General features: G+C 41.5%; 1 protein-coding gene and 1 pseudogene across 1 annotated transcript in view; one reads left to right on the top strand and one right to left on the bottom strand.

The window, feature by feature from the left end:
- Nucleotides 1-709, top strand: part of LOC147458220 (zinc ion binding protein) — a 47,209-nt gene extending 46,500 nt beyond the window's left edge. Inside the window, exon 6 of the mRNA XM_086512921.1 lies at nucleotides 320-709. Coding sequence (XP_086369047.1) covers nucleotides 320-466 — 147 coding nt within the window. The 3' untranslated portion in view covers nucleotides 467-709. The remainder of the gene's footprint in view (nucleotides 1-319) is intronic.
- A 3,211-nt stretch (nucleotides 710-3,920) lies between these two features.
- On the bottom strand, nucleotides 3,921-4,284 carry LOC147458219 (small ribosomal subunit protein uS10z/uS10x pseudogene; annotated as a pseudogene).
- Nucleotides 4,285-14,712: the final 10,428 nt, after the last annotated feature.

Here is a 14,712-nt window from a genome sequence, read left to right as displayed (position 1 = left end):
AGACCGCAGATTGTCCCAGGAAGATTATGCATTGCTATTTCGGACTCTTCTCCTCGGTTCCCTTAGCTTTGTGTGCATGCATTATTACTCGCTTGTACTGATCCATAGGTGTTCCCACTTTGCTTGTGCACCATGTATTATGTTTGGAGGTTTTCATCTTTGGATGTATATAGATGTTTGTCTATGTCCATATTTTGTAACTACGAATTGCCCTTTTATGTGTGTGTGTGTGAGAGAGAGAGAGAGAGAGAGAGAGAGAGAGAGAGAGAGAGAGAGAGGGAGCTTTTTGGTGAATCTCTTGGAATCACCTGTTTTGCAGGCCTGGAATATTGATTCGCTTCTGGATAATGCTGTATCTAGCACAATTGTTGCTTGTGGTGCAGCAATCAAAGCAGTGGTCTGTTTTGACAACAAGCTTTTTCTTGGCCTTTCTAGCAAAACAATTATCGTGTATATTACCAATTAGAGCCAGATAATCTACTGCTACATAACTAGGTATTGTGAAATATATAAAAGATATTAGGGCTCTCTATTACGATAATTTACGCAGGTTCCGTGGTACGTACTAAGAACCAAATTTCTAAAGAAGTGAAATCTGTTTACATGGTGAAGGCTTGAAAGGTTTACAACTTATGTTCACATATGAACAGTTATCTTTATTTGTTCACTTATTGTACAGGATTTATGGTGATTTGTGCGTTGATCAACAGCTTTGGCAAGCATTGTAAAGTTTTAGTCTTCCATTGCGGCTTGACTTCTTTTCATTAGCCTCAGTTAGATTTTTTGCAATTGCACCTTTGCATGAAAGATTTGGGTGAAGCAAACCATATTATTGGCATGCACAGTAAGCGAGAGAGGCTGTTGGTTCAATATTCTCCATGATTGAGACTCGTTTAGACATTGCATTTGCAGTGAGACTTGTGAACAGATATTGCGGAGAAGCATTAGGAGGCAACGAAGGTTGCGTTCCTGTATTATTATAAGATAATGGCTGAAGGTATTGCGGGGGCAAGAGGGGCATGTGGCAGCAAATCCTTGCCTGTTGTGCTATTCTCGAGCCTAGCATTTAATAGCAATATATACATGAGCCAGCTCCTCAGCTCTTGTCTGCACGTGCCAACAGCCAAATTTGAATCTCACAATGTTCCCCCCCCCCCCCCCCCCCCCCTCTCGTGCGTGCGCGTCCACAAGCTCCGGAATCACGAAGAAACAAAGTGAACTGCAATGCATGAGGAAATTTGTAATAACACCAATTGAGTGTCAGAAATCCATGTTTAAGCTCGTGAAGGTTGCAGTAACCACGCTCACTAAGGCTTGGTTCGAATAGATGCATAAGAAGGGGAGACTCTGAGAGAGAGAGAGAGAGAGAGAGAGAGAGAGAGAGAGAGTTTGACCCTATGTTGATCTTAGGTTTTGTATAATGGAAAGAATGGAGCCCATTATGGTCAACATAATAGACAATTATTGAGAACCTCATCTCAACTTGGTGCCATATCTTTAAGTACGTTTAGCATGACCCAATGCAAAGATTCCCTTACGGCATGCTGCTTTGTCATATTTGAAAACTCAGCCTTCCTAAAGCTAACTTTGCCAAAAACGAGAGAATTGGCTCTCGTCGGCAGCGCTTTGGAGGAAAAGACAGAGAAAACTCCATCGCAGCTTTCCCAACTCAGAAAGCGACAAAATTGTTGAGCCCATGAAAACTTTTCCCTCGCCTGTGTGCGAACGTGCTCTTGCTCTTACTTGGTTGGCCTAAGGTCTCTTTTTGCAATGAGTGTTTGGATGCCACCACTTGGCCTCATCTTAGGCAATGGTCACGTGAGGCATGGTTATTAGTTATCAATTACATTTCTATAACTATGCCCCACGCTCGCTCACGAGATGCATAGTTGCGAGGCCACCTAAGCCTTCAACTTCACAACTATGCCAAAATCGGCATAGTTAGGAGTGGGCATAGTTATTCATTTAATGCTCCTTTTGAGTGTGACCAAGAATGGGGCTTAGTTATTTGTTCAAATAACTGATAAGTAAGCCTTGCGTGACCATAGCCTTAGTAGTATTATGCACTCAGTTTTGCAACTATGCCGATTTCATAGCTACTATCGAAGCCCGTTGCCCGTTCAAGCCCTTACTAGTTTGTTGTTGGCAGGATTATGAAAATTGCAATCTGCAACGTGGCTCCATGCAAGACGTGTAGTAGGCGGCTTTTGTACGGAGACATGGTAGGACCTATAGCTAGCGCAACAACAAACCTCCATGTCTATGCGTTTTCTTGTATTGCACAACTAGACTATGGGGTAGGGCACGGCTTTCGTTTCTCATAATTTTTGGGGAGACACAATGCCAACTCTCCACCATACTTCTATATGGCACTTGTCTATGTTGTGCACTATATATAGTCTATAGTTTGTTTCATTTCTTCGTTGCATGACAAAAAGTTTAACTACTCACATGGTTTTTCGAGTGGGGAGATCCACCAGCAGGGTAGGACGGTCTAGACCACTATTGAAGTATGATTTCATTGGCACGCCCAGATTGCCAATTGTGTAAGAAAGCTTTTAGATCCCAAAATGTAGTGCCCCATTGTATATCAACAAAGTCCAAATTTTGTACAAAGCTTGTAAATGATATTTCCAATGCATAGTGAGAATCACTTTTGCATCTCTAAATTGGTTTAACCTTTCATTAAGAAGCTGGAGGTCGATGAGGCTGACTTTTTATGAAGTCTTAAAAAGTTTTTTTTAGAATGTCAAGCTTTTTAGGATATTTGTTGGTAAAAGGAAGTCAAAAAGTTTAGAGTTGGTTTATACAATTCTTTTGTCCCATAGAAAATTTGGGTGCAACAAACAAGATCAAGGCACTTCGTGACTTAAGAATATACAAAGGCACATGGCTTATTATGGCTTATTATGGCTTATTATTAGAGGAATCCCAAACCTCGAGCAAGTTCTTACGAGCTATCCCAAAAACCGAGCAAAACAAAGGAAGTTAAAACTTAGGAAATTACAAAGCATTGAGAGTATTTTTCGATACTTATACTGAGAGGGTCACAGTGTGTGTTTCTTTATAGTTCAGACATTGTATATCTCGTTATAATTTCAATGGCGCCATTACAGTGTGTATGAAGCTTTGCTATAATTTATGCATTGTATTTAACCTTTTATTCGTGTTCGATATGGCTTCTCTACCTTTAAAGCGCTCGCCATGTGGAGATAAAAATATTTTTAAAAAAGGAACTTGTCATATTTATGGTGATAATGTTAAAAATTAGTGGTTGTTGCTAGCTCGATTTGAGAGGCTTTATTGGAGGTTTAATTTGCATTGTTCAAAATGCTACTTTCTTGCTCTCTTCTCACCCCCCCCGCCCAAACTCCCCTTAGTCCTGTGATTGAACTTGCCTCCCATACTACTAAACATTCAATGTGGTTGTTGCCTCTCCCCCCCCCAAACACACACACACACACACAAACAACTTTGTTGGGAGTGTTCTTGATGTTCCTGAGAGTGTTCATGTGATCTAACTTTCCTCCCATATTACTCAATATTCAATGTGGTTGCTCTCTCTCTCTCTCTCTCTCTCTCTCTCTCTCTCTCTCTCTCTCTCTCTCTCTCTCGCCCACCAACACACACACACACACACACACACACAAACACAAACAAACAACTCTCTTGGGAGTGTTGCTATGATGTTAAATTTTCTCTTGCTCTTCTTTCTCTCTCTCTCTCTCTCTCTCTCTCTCTCTATGTCATCATTCTTGCAGTCAATAGTTCAAATACACATCACCAATCGTAAAAAACCGAACACTTTGTAGCAGTCTATGCCAACAAGGACAACTAGAGATAATTCTCTCTCTCTCTCTCTCTCTCTCTCTCTCTCTCTCTCTCTCTCTCTCTCTCTCTCTCTCTCTCTCTCTCTCTCTCTCGGAATCCGCTACGATAACCTTTACTTCGACTCTTGGCTCAATGATGGTAATAGATATAATCTGCTTCGCCACCTGAAAGGGGCTATGAAGATCAATAAAATCTTGCACTCGTAGTTCAAATCGGTCCCATGCGTTGGTATGAGACTTATGGGTGGTGATGTGCAACACTTTGTGGGCATTCTTGGGCATTCTCACAAGTCCTTTAACTTTCGGCATCTTGTCTGTCGAGCCCTTTGGCGCACACTTTTTCAAGATCCTTGATATTCTTTGATGACAAAGTAATTCGGATTCTATGAACAGGTTCTTGAGCTTCCTCAAGACCGGCCTTACCGGCCTTCATGGGATTCATGGTTATTGCCATTATGTCGAGACAAACACCAGCTCTTCTGTTGGCCTCTTGTTGAGAAGACGATGCTCACACTCTTTTTTTCCAATTTGGTTCTTTATGCCAAAATCTCTCTCTCTCTCTCTCTCTCTCTCTCTCTCTCTCTCTCTCAGTCCACGTCAACGTTGACTGCCACACACACACACTACGAGAGAGAGAGAGAGAGAGAGAGAGAGAGAGAGAGAGAGAGAGAGAGAGCATAATATAAAAAATGACATTTCAACTTGCAACCTCGTGATAAGGATCCACAAAACCAACATTATACAATATCAGGACTACTGGAGGGCAAGCTCATGAGCTACTACTGGAATTCTTCTCTCTCTCTCTCTCTCTCTCTCTCTCTCTCTCTCTCTCTCTCTCTCAACTCTTGACTTCTGAGTAGCCGTTCATGCTCTACAAGAAAGAACCCATCACATGTTAGGTAACAATCTTCCATTGTATATCTGGTCCAAGAGGGGTCTCTACTCTAGCCTTCGCAGAAGACCCTTGTTGTTTGCTAACCCAGTGCCAAAACAAATAGGACAAACCAGCTTCCCATGCCCATAACAATTTTTACATACATCCTATCGAGGCATATTTTCTTCATCTGCGAACCCCGATGTGTAAAAGTAGGCACCCCCATTCTCTTGCTAGAAGGATCACCGATACGCTACGAGGAGGAGCATCTTTGGGTTCATCAGCTTTCAAGCTGGTGGGTTTGATGTAGGGGGCATTTCGCAGAGAGAGAGAGAGGCATAATGAAGAAAATGAGGGAAAGCGATTTGAGTGTCTTTGAAAGAGAAGTTCAAAGTGAGTGAAGGCTGAGAGCAACGGAAATGAACAGAGGGTGGCCTTGAGAATGCAGAAATTCTTTGCAATGTAGGCGAAGAGGAGAAGCACAGGCACTCCACGACAAGCACACACACACACACACACACACACACACACAGAGAGAGAGAGAGAGAGAGAGAGAGAGAGAGAGAGAGAGAGAGAGAGAGAGAGAGAGAGAGAGAGAGAGAGAGAGAGAGAGAGAGAGAGAGAGAGAGAGAGAGAGAGAGAGAGAGGTACAAGCTCGATCGCAGGATGGGTATCTCAATCGGCTGCAGGCAAGAAGAAGACACGGCGCAAGAAAAGGAAATCCGAGCTGGGTCGGCAACCAGGCATGACAAAGTTGTCCAGTAACAAGACATGTGGATCAGAAGGAACGACTAGCTAGGACGACCCGTATCTAAGATTTTGTCTACAATGCATCCAATAATGAGCTAGTTAGGACGGCGCAGACGCTTGTGAAGTCTGCCATTGTTCACATTGATGCTGCACCTATATGGTGTGGACTTGGCAAAGAAGAGCACTTATATGGTGTGGACTTGGCAAGAAGGAAGCTAAGAACACGGATGCTACCGCAGGTGAAGGGGACCGTAGAAGAAGCAAAGCAAACATGTCCAGCGGGAACAAATTCTATTAGAAGAAAATCCAAAGGAAGGAAGGAAAGGGGAGTCAGAGAGAAAGTGGATGCGAAGGCCTTGGAGAGCTCTCTCTCTCTCTCTCTCTCTCTCTCTCTCTCTCTCTCTCTCTCTCTCTCTCTCTCTCTCTCTCTCGGCGCGCGGGGAGAGAGAGAGAGAGAGAGAGAGAGAGAGAGAGAGAGAGAGAGAGAGAGAGAGAGAGAGAGAGGAGCTAAAGTTTGTGATTCACGCTATAGAACCTGTCTTGCTTCTTTCATGGCGGGCTTTGCGTCCGCTGTAGCTGTCGGCTCCTATTACATCTAGTGTGAGATCATCAGCGGTAATCGCTTCATTGTTGACCAGGTAAACAAGTCTAGGGTAAAGGGGCCATTAAAAAACGGGGGCCCCAATAACGGGACATTTTTTTGAGACTCATAAGGGCCAATAATAAATCTCTTTTAAACCAAGAGTGGGTGACTTTTACAACGTGGGCACTGGAAAGGAGGAAAGTACTTATTGTCTCATTATAGAAGCCTTTCCAGAACATTAAAAGTGCAAAATAATTCTCTAGCCGACACACGATGGCACTCGAATCCAGCCGGCTCATGGAAATGACTAGCGCACACTTGCACATTAAAGACCTTCATCAGCAATTATTATTTCGTAAGAAACAACGAGGAAGAAAAGAGAGCCAGAGCCAAAGACGTTCCAAGCTCTTCAAGACCCATCAGTAGCCAACACTTCTTCCCCAATACTCACAATAAGCAACACAATCTTCCCCACAATTTATAACCAATTACGCTTCTTTCCCACAACCCACAACACGCACAGCAGCAACTACAATCACCATATCTTCCCCACAACCCTCACAAGCTGTGAGCAACAACAACAACCCGCATTTCTTCCCCACAACCCACATCAAGAAACAAGAACCAGCAACAACCAGCACTTCTTTCAACAGCCAGCACTTCTTCACCACAATTCGCATCAGTAAACAAGAACCAGCAATAGCTAGCACTTCACCCACTCCAAGCATCAGAAACCAATACATTTTTCCCACAATCAGTCAGCCATTACTTCTTGTCACAAACCTCTTCAACACATGCGAGAAAAACTTCCTCCAAAGGCTTTACTGAAGAAATGCAAACCAGAACAAAATGGCCTCAACTGCTCCATGCTAATGCAAGGCATGTTTGATTGACAGATACCCACAACTTGAAGGTCTTTTATGTACTTCTCTTTTGTTGCACAAGAATGGGGGGAGAGTTTGCTGTTGCGGAAGAGTACACGTTCTGCCAGTTTTTATGTGCAGGCTCCCTCGGAAAAGGGCTCCTTTCATATCCCCCAAACTTTCAACAACATCTCCTAAACGAGAGGAGAAACACAGTCCCAAAACGACTCCCCCTAAACCCCCTCCCAAAAGAAAATTTTCCGTTAAGGAGTATTCTTACCTTTTAGAAAACATATCGGATTGATCTGCTTCGAATCTCTCAAGTAAGTACTTAGTTTTGTCATTACGAGATTACATGACTGGTTTATAGTCACAACATGGTTATGCTTAAGTTAATTATTTGTTTGTTTAGCGTCTGCCATTCTATAGAACGATCACTTCTTTTCATTGGCTGAATATGATCACAATTTTGCAATACATAAGAATGTTATTATTCAGTTTCAATCATGCTAGTGAGTTATCTCTTTTGTTGTCATTTCATTGATAGGTATGGCGAAAAGAAAAGAATGTGTTGAGGCTACACCAACAACAAAAAAGGCACAGATCCACATGTGACACGTCTCAAACAAATATCAGTAGCTACATCTCCTCAAAGGTGTAAAAAGAGAGTGCGGTTTACACCAACACAACGAAGTAATGTCAATGTTCAATCTTCATTAAGGGATGGAAGGAATCCAAGGAAGGGTCAAGTCAACGTTCAACCGCCCTCAAAGGAGCATGGAAAAAGCAACCACAGTAAGAGGATTTTCTCAACAGCCAAACATTCCACAAGGCAAACACTACCTTCACGCAAACGACCACCACTAATAAAACAAGCAAAGCCCAAGTTTCCAATACAGAGGCCACTTCATGTAGATCAGTTCTATCATGCATTGGCGTGTAGACAAAGAATGGAAAAATTACGTCACACACGACAACGTCAGCTATCTTTTGTTTGAGCCCACACATTTCCACCTTTTTGCTCGATAGTTAATTTCATTTATTTTCAGATTGATATGTTATAGCCAGATTTACTTTTTTGCTACAAAGATAATCCTCACTAGCTACTTTTTGGACTCTTTATGAATACTTTCCCAACATATGCTCCTAATATATGCATCACTTACCCAAATATCCAATCATCCTCTTCCCAAACAATTCCCAGTGTAAAGATTTCATCTTTTTTGGGTTTGACGTATGCTTTTGCTACAAAGATAATCCTCACTAGCTACTTTTTGGACTCTTTATGAATACTTTCCCAACATATGCTCCTGATATATGCATCACTTACCCAAATCTCCAATCATCCTCTTCCCAAACAATTCCCAGTGTAAAGATTTCATCTTTTTTGGGTTTGACGTATGCTTTTGGGAATGTCATACTTTATCATTGTAAGTCCTACTCTTACCAAAAATTCAAACGGTCAACGTCCCCTAAAATACCCATTGTTTCATTGGTTCTTTTTGACATAACTTCACAATTGCTGAGTGGGACACTTACACACTCTGACAATGGTCTCTGAAGAAAGCAAAGGTTTCTATAAACACATAGAAAATATACAGACATTCAGCTACCTTAAAAAATACCCCAATACTTCATAGTCATAGGAAAAAGCACCAGAAAACCATATAATCAGTTCACATTTAGGAGACATTAGATTCACAATTGCTGAGTGCGTGGATACTCACAAACTCTGGCTTCGCACTTTTAACATAGCAAGTTCTCATACACCCCGTTTTGATCTGTGTAGCGTGGCTCGTAAATTCTTATTTGCTGTCGCATGTTTCCTTGCTCAAAGGGATGCGTGTGCACACACTAACAACCAATTTCAAGTCATTTCCCAGCAAAAATAAAAAGCTAGATATGTTGACAGTTTGCAGCAAAATAAAAAGCACGCATGCAAACACACCAGGAATCAAACACAGATAATATGAAGAAGCCATTGGTGGAAAGAAAAACAGAAAAAAAGTACCGTCGAGGATAATAGAAGGCGCAGGAGTGAAGGAGCCGTTGCCAAGAGAGAAATACCAGATTGCTGTCGGGGGCACTCGCCTCGGCCAGGGGACGGGATCAGTTGAGAGAGAACCTCCAAGAACGGAAGAAATGGAGAGCTGCACAGATAATGGAGAGTCTTTGATAATGCAAAAAGACTCAATGTCGCAAACAGTGACTAACATGCTAATGCAAACATAACACAAATAATGGAGAATGCGTTGAGGTCCAGAACCGGATGTCGGGACTGCCAAGCTGCTGGGCGATGAAGGAGTGGAAGACTCTTGGGCGCAACATTTCTGAGGAGACGAGCTAATCTGGCACAGCTTATAAGGCTTGGCGGAGATGGCTATGCACAGAGATAGCGAAGTTACGGAGGCAGCGCATGCAAGTAGAAGCACTGCGAAGCTAGGGAGGCGATGAAGTTCAAAGCCTTTGCAAGCCCTGCACGCGAGGGTCTGACTCTGGCTCGTGAGTGAAGTGGCTATGGAGTCCTCACGCGTTGCATGTGATCCTGTTTAATCGGAGCCACACCGGCTGAGAGGTAGATTGCTTTAGGACAGGTGTTCGCAACTGAGTGGCTCATTAAGCAAGCGTGATAGGGCACATGCATGGTCATTGGCCGTCCTTTTCACGGGTGGCTAGCACACCAAGGTTGCACCGACCAAGCACATCTCCAAGGGGAGCCAAGCCTTCCCTTTCACTCCCATTTTTATTACAAAGAGATTTTAGTTTTCAATTTTCACCTCATCTTCCTTATCTGCCAACACTTGGACCCTATCCCCTCCTGTGAAATGATACTTGGCGCAACTCATCAAAATTTTAAATTTTCAAAAATGCTAATTTTTTGATGCTTAAACCACCCCAAGCCCTTAGGTGGCCTAAACCTGGCCCTTTACCCTATTGATATCAAAACTTCAACTTCAAGAGCTGACAGAGAACATTCGCAAGAAGCATTAGAGCATTGAGTTAGACTCTCTTGTAATAGACCTCAAATCTACTATCTACTATAACATAATATAGCGGAAGGGCTCTCTTTTACACGTGTCGCAATCTGCGATCTGAAGGCTAAAGTCCAAAAAAAAAAAGCCCAGCTGCACGCTATAAAGAGGGAGAGAGAGAGGCCGCCAAAGGCGGTTGGCCGTACTTGTTTAATAATGTTCTTCATGTCATGTCTACAGACATAATTTTTGGGATGCTAAAAAATTGGAACAACCACGTAGGAGCTACAGGGGAAAAAAGGCTGCAGACCCTAAGTGTGGGTTCAAACTAAGCGGCGGAAGAAAAATGCAAAGGGGCGTCGATCTTCCATGGCGAAATTTGATTGATTGGAGTTGAGGCACTCTTCTCGCGGGCCCTCCATTTTTCTTCCGACCCCCCTCCCCCCCCCCTCGGAAGAGTTGATGGCCTCTCTCAACTCCCTTCACTTTTCCTCTTCCTCTATTGTTCACACTAGGCGGCGGCAGATTTACGAAGGCTTGTTTCTTCTGCTGGTTCAGTCTGAACCCAACCTAAGAGTAGGGGGAAGTCAACCTTCACCATTCGGCAAGCCCTCCAAGGGAGAAAAAGGCAACAAGCCCTAAGAGTAAGGAGAAGTCAACCTTCACCATGCGGCAAGCCTGTTGAGGACAAGATTATGGACATCGCCTCCTTTGAGAAGTTCCTCTAGGATCGTATCAAGGTTGGGGACAAGCTGGCGGGTGTTCTCAGCGACGTTATCACCATTGCTCGTGAAAAGAATTTTTCGAGAGCGCATTCTCTGAAAGGCATTTTAAATATGGAAAAATTACCAAAATACCCCTCTAATTTGTGGAAATTCTCAAAATACCGTTGTATTTATTTTGGTTGGATTGTCCAAGATTTTTTAGTCTTTATTCCTTTTCGACAATTGAGATCCGTTTTTACGTGCTTAGCATGTAATTTGTCACAAATTACCTTGCAAAAAAAAGGCTTGCATAATCAACACAAATTCTGGATTTAGCATCTTATATTGATAAGCAACGAGTCTTCTTATGAAAAGCTACAAACTTTTTAATCTTTGGAGAACTTTAATTTCACAACTACGGGTATTTTGGGAATTTTGGAAAATGTGAAGCGCATTTTGGGAATTTATGACAAAATATTGGGGGTATTTTGGGAATTCCCATAAATTAGAGGGGTATTTTGGTAATTTTTTCTTTAAATATCTAACAATTTGAAAAGGCACAATGTCAAGGCCCTTGGCTTCTAGTCATCTCTTCTAAGAAGAACATAAATGTGTACGAATTGAGATACTTTAATATCGCAAAACGCGCACGAGAGAGAGAGAGAGAGAGAGAGAGAGAGAGAGAGAGAGAGAGAGAGAGAGCGAGAGCGCAGTGTTCACAAAAGACTTTTATAGCAACCGATGGGATATAGGAGAGCATTGGAAATCTCTCGGTTTTCAGTGAAAATTTTAAGGTTTTACCACTTTTAACACTAAAATCCTCCAGTTGTAGCCGAGTAGAAAAGGATAGATAAAGATAAATAAAAGGGAGTATAAACTTTGAGCCATATGCGTTGGAATTTTTTTTTGGTACAAGGGACCCTTCAAAGTAGCCGAGACTTTTTAATTTTTGTCCTTTGAAAAAACACTAAAGGCCATTTTTGGTAGAGAGAGAGAGAGAGAGAGAGAGAGAGAGAGAGAGAGTAAAAAAAAAAATAGACGTTACATTTTAAAATATTTGGCCTACTTGATGGCAAGCTCGTCAATTTTGCTAGAGTCTCTCGCTCTTCTTTCTCTAGTAGCGCACATCGAATATTTGGCCTACTTGATGGCAAGCTTGTCAATTTTGCTAGAATCTCTCGCTCTTCTTTCTCGTAGCGCACTCGATGTGCGCTGCTAGAGAGAGAGAGAGAGAGAGAGAGAGAGAGAGAGAGAGAGCATAACAAAAAATAACAGACATTATGTTGTAAAATATTAGGTCTTGTCGATAGTAAACTCGCTAGGCCGGAATTCCTCTCTCTCTCTCTCTCTCCCCCCTCAAATAGTCGAGGGGAAAAAGCCTGAGGACAACATGGGTTGAGAGTATAAAGAGAGAACCTTCAAAATGGGTCCTTACTCAGTATGAGACGTCATGCTCAAGCACTACGAATGAGTATGCCATAGCTTTCACCCCCATTTTTCTTCTTATGTGTTGTTAATGATTAACGAGCTTGCCAACAACAAGGACCGTTATTCTACAAGAAAACCTCTCCTCTTGCCATCGTATTTTGACACTCCCTCCCTCTCCCTGTCTCTCTCTCTCTCTCTCTCTCTCTCTCTCTCTCAACCTTATAGCTCCTCATTTATGAACTTCCATTTTATGAATACTAGTATGTGACCCGCGCGTTGCTGCGGCCAAGGAAACACTGTCAATACTCTCTTCCTATACATATAGTCTATCGCATTTATAAAAGTGATGCATGACATGACCTATTGATAGATCCTGCAAAGCATTCTTTTGATACCAAGATTGGAAGCTTCTCATAGACATTATTTTTCATGAGGTGCTGCCCTTGTTCAACAAACTTAGGAGTGCTCTAATTCTAATGGTGTGTGTGTGTGTGTGTGAGAGAGAGAGAGAGAGAGAGAGAGAGAGAGAGAGAGAGAGAGATTCCTTCATTTGGTCTACCTTGATCTAGCAATGCGACTAAGCTGGATTATAGAGATTAGATAAGTTAGCATGGTGTGAAGAGATGAAATCTAAGAGAATTCAATGTAATAATAAAACTTCTTTTATAAATGGAGTGAGTTCTAGAATTGGTTTCAATGATAGGAACGCAATTGGATTCAATATCTCTGCTCCACTCTCTTACTTGCTCCTATCCTTGTACGTATGTATGGACGTATTTATACATATATATATTTATATGTACATATAGTACACACACACACACACACACACACACACACACACACACACATAATATATATATATATATATATATATATATATATATATATATATATATATATATGCTTGAAGCAAAGATTTGTCACATGGGTCTTGAGATATCATGATATGTTCCAATTATGTCTATATGTACACATAGTGCGCGCGCGCACACACACACACACACACACACACACACACACACACATATGCTTGAACGAAAGGTTTGTCACATATATCTTGAGTTTGTCACATGCGTCACAGAGAGGCATCTTGCTATTGTTCCAATACAATAACTATGACATTCAAAGTTTCTATGCTCCCCTCGTCCCCTCCCCCCCCCCCCCCAAAAAAAAAAAAAAAACCCTTTAGTTGAAGTGACTATCCCAGGTGGACATTTAAAAAGGAGAAGTGAACTCCTTTTTCTCATTTTTTTGAAAAGAAAAATATAGATGGCTATGATTGGTCTACCTCTCTCTCTCTCTCTCTCTCTCTCTACCATCAGATAGATATTTGAGATTTCATTGGATGTTCCTACAACGTTTCAAATTCTCCTTTTATCAAGACGTGTGTGTGTGTGTGTGTGTGTGTGTGTGAGAGAGAGAGAGAGAGAGAGAGAGAGAGAGAGAAGATGAAACAAAAATAACTTTATTCTCCTCCTCCTCCCCATAGATATTCACTTTTGTTGAAGGCTTGTCTTGTAACTTTTAAAGTCACTTTAGATTGTTCCTACACGCGAGCATCTTGTTCTGTCTTCCTCTCTCCTCTTGCGTCATTTGTTGGACTTTGCATTTCAACACATTAAATACGGTACTTAACAAATGTCCTCCCCAACCCCCAACCCCCCCCCCTCTCTCTCTCTCTCTCTCTCTCCTCCTCCTCTCTCTCTCTCTCTCTCTCTCTCTCTCTCTCGCGCGCGTGCTAATTTTAGATTGGCACCCTTGCCTGCCAAAATTTAAGGAATTTATAGATTTTTAAGCATGGCCCACATGTTAACTCTTAAACATGAAAATAACAAAATATCCAAGGATTGGTAAAAGGTCCATCAACTGGGAAATCTCTCTACCCATTTGGGGTGTTCTCTCTCATTGATTTTAGATTGACACCCTTGCCTGCCAAAATTTAAGGAATTTATAGATTTTTAAGCATGGTCCACATGTTAACTTTAGAACAAAATATCCAAGAATTGGTAAAAGGTCCATCAACTCGGAAATCTCTCTACCCATTTGGGGTGTTAATGTGAGGGTTGTTCTTTGTCGAGTATTTAATTCATTTTCTACAGGTGAAAAACTTTAGCTATCCTTTAAAAAATACAATAATGCCAAAAAATAATATCTTGAAAATTTGAAAAGTGCGTGAGCTCAACGGTAAAATCTTTCTTTCTCTCTCCCTCTCATAAATGTACATGTGTATGCACACATATAATGTGATGGTCTCTCTCTCTCTCTCTTTCTCTCATGGTCAATACTGTGGATAACGATCCCTGCATTTGCATGTCATGTATGCCCTCAAAGCGAGACAACCCCAAGTCGATGTTAGGTGAGCTTTTTTTTTTCTCAAGCTCTTTAAAGAAATACATACTTCCAAAATTTTCTAAAACATATTAATATGGGTCTTGAAAAAAGCACATTGAAAAGATAAAACCAAATATATCTTCAAAAATTACATTTCCATTAAAAAAAAAAAACTAAAAATTTTCTTTTTTGTTATATCCTCAAAAAGTAAATTCGCATTAAGTAACAAAACCTCCACTAAAGTTATCCTCTTTCTGTTATGTGCATTTATTTTATGTGGAATAAAAAGTCTCTTGACTTTACATTTGAAAAGGCTTGTCACTTCTTACATTTTGAAAAGGCTCTTCTTACATTCTTCCATCATTTCTTACAAT

This window comes from Adiantum capillus-veneris, chromosome 5, assembly GCF_014529385.1.
Source record: "Adiantum capillus-veneris isolate H3 chromosome 5, ASM1452938v2, whole genome shotgun sequence".
Classification (NCBI taxonomy): Eukaryota; Viridiplantae; Streptophyta; class Polypodiopsida; order Polypodiales; family Pteridaceae; genus Adiantum; species Adiantum capillus-veneris.
This window is presented reverse-complemented; position numbering and strand designations above follow the sequence as displayed.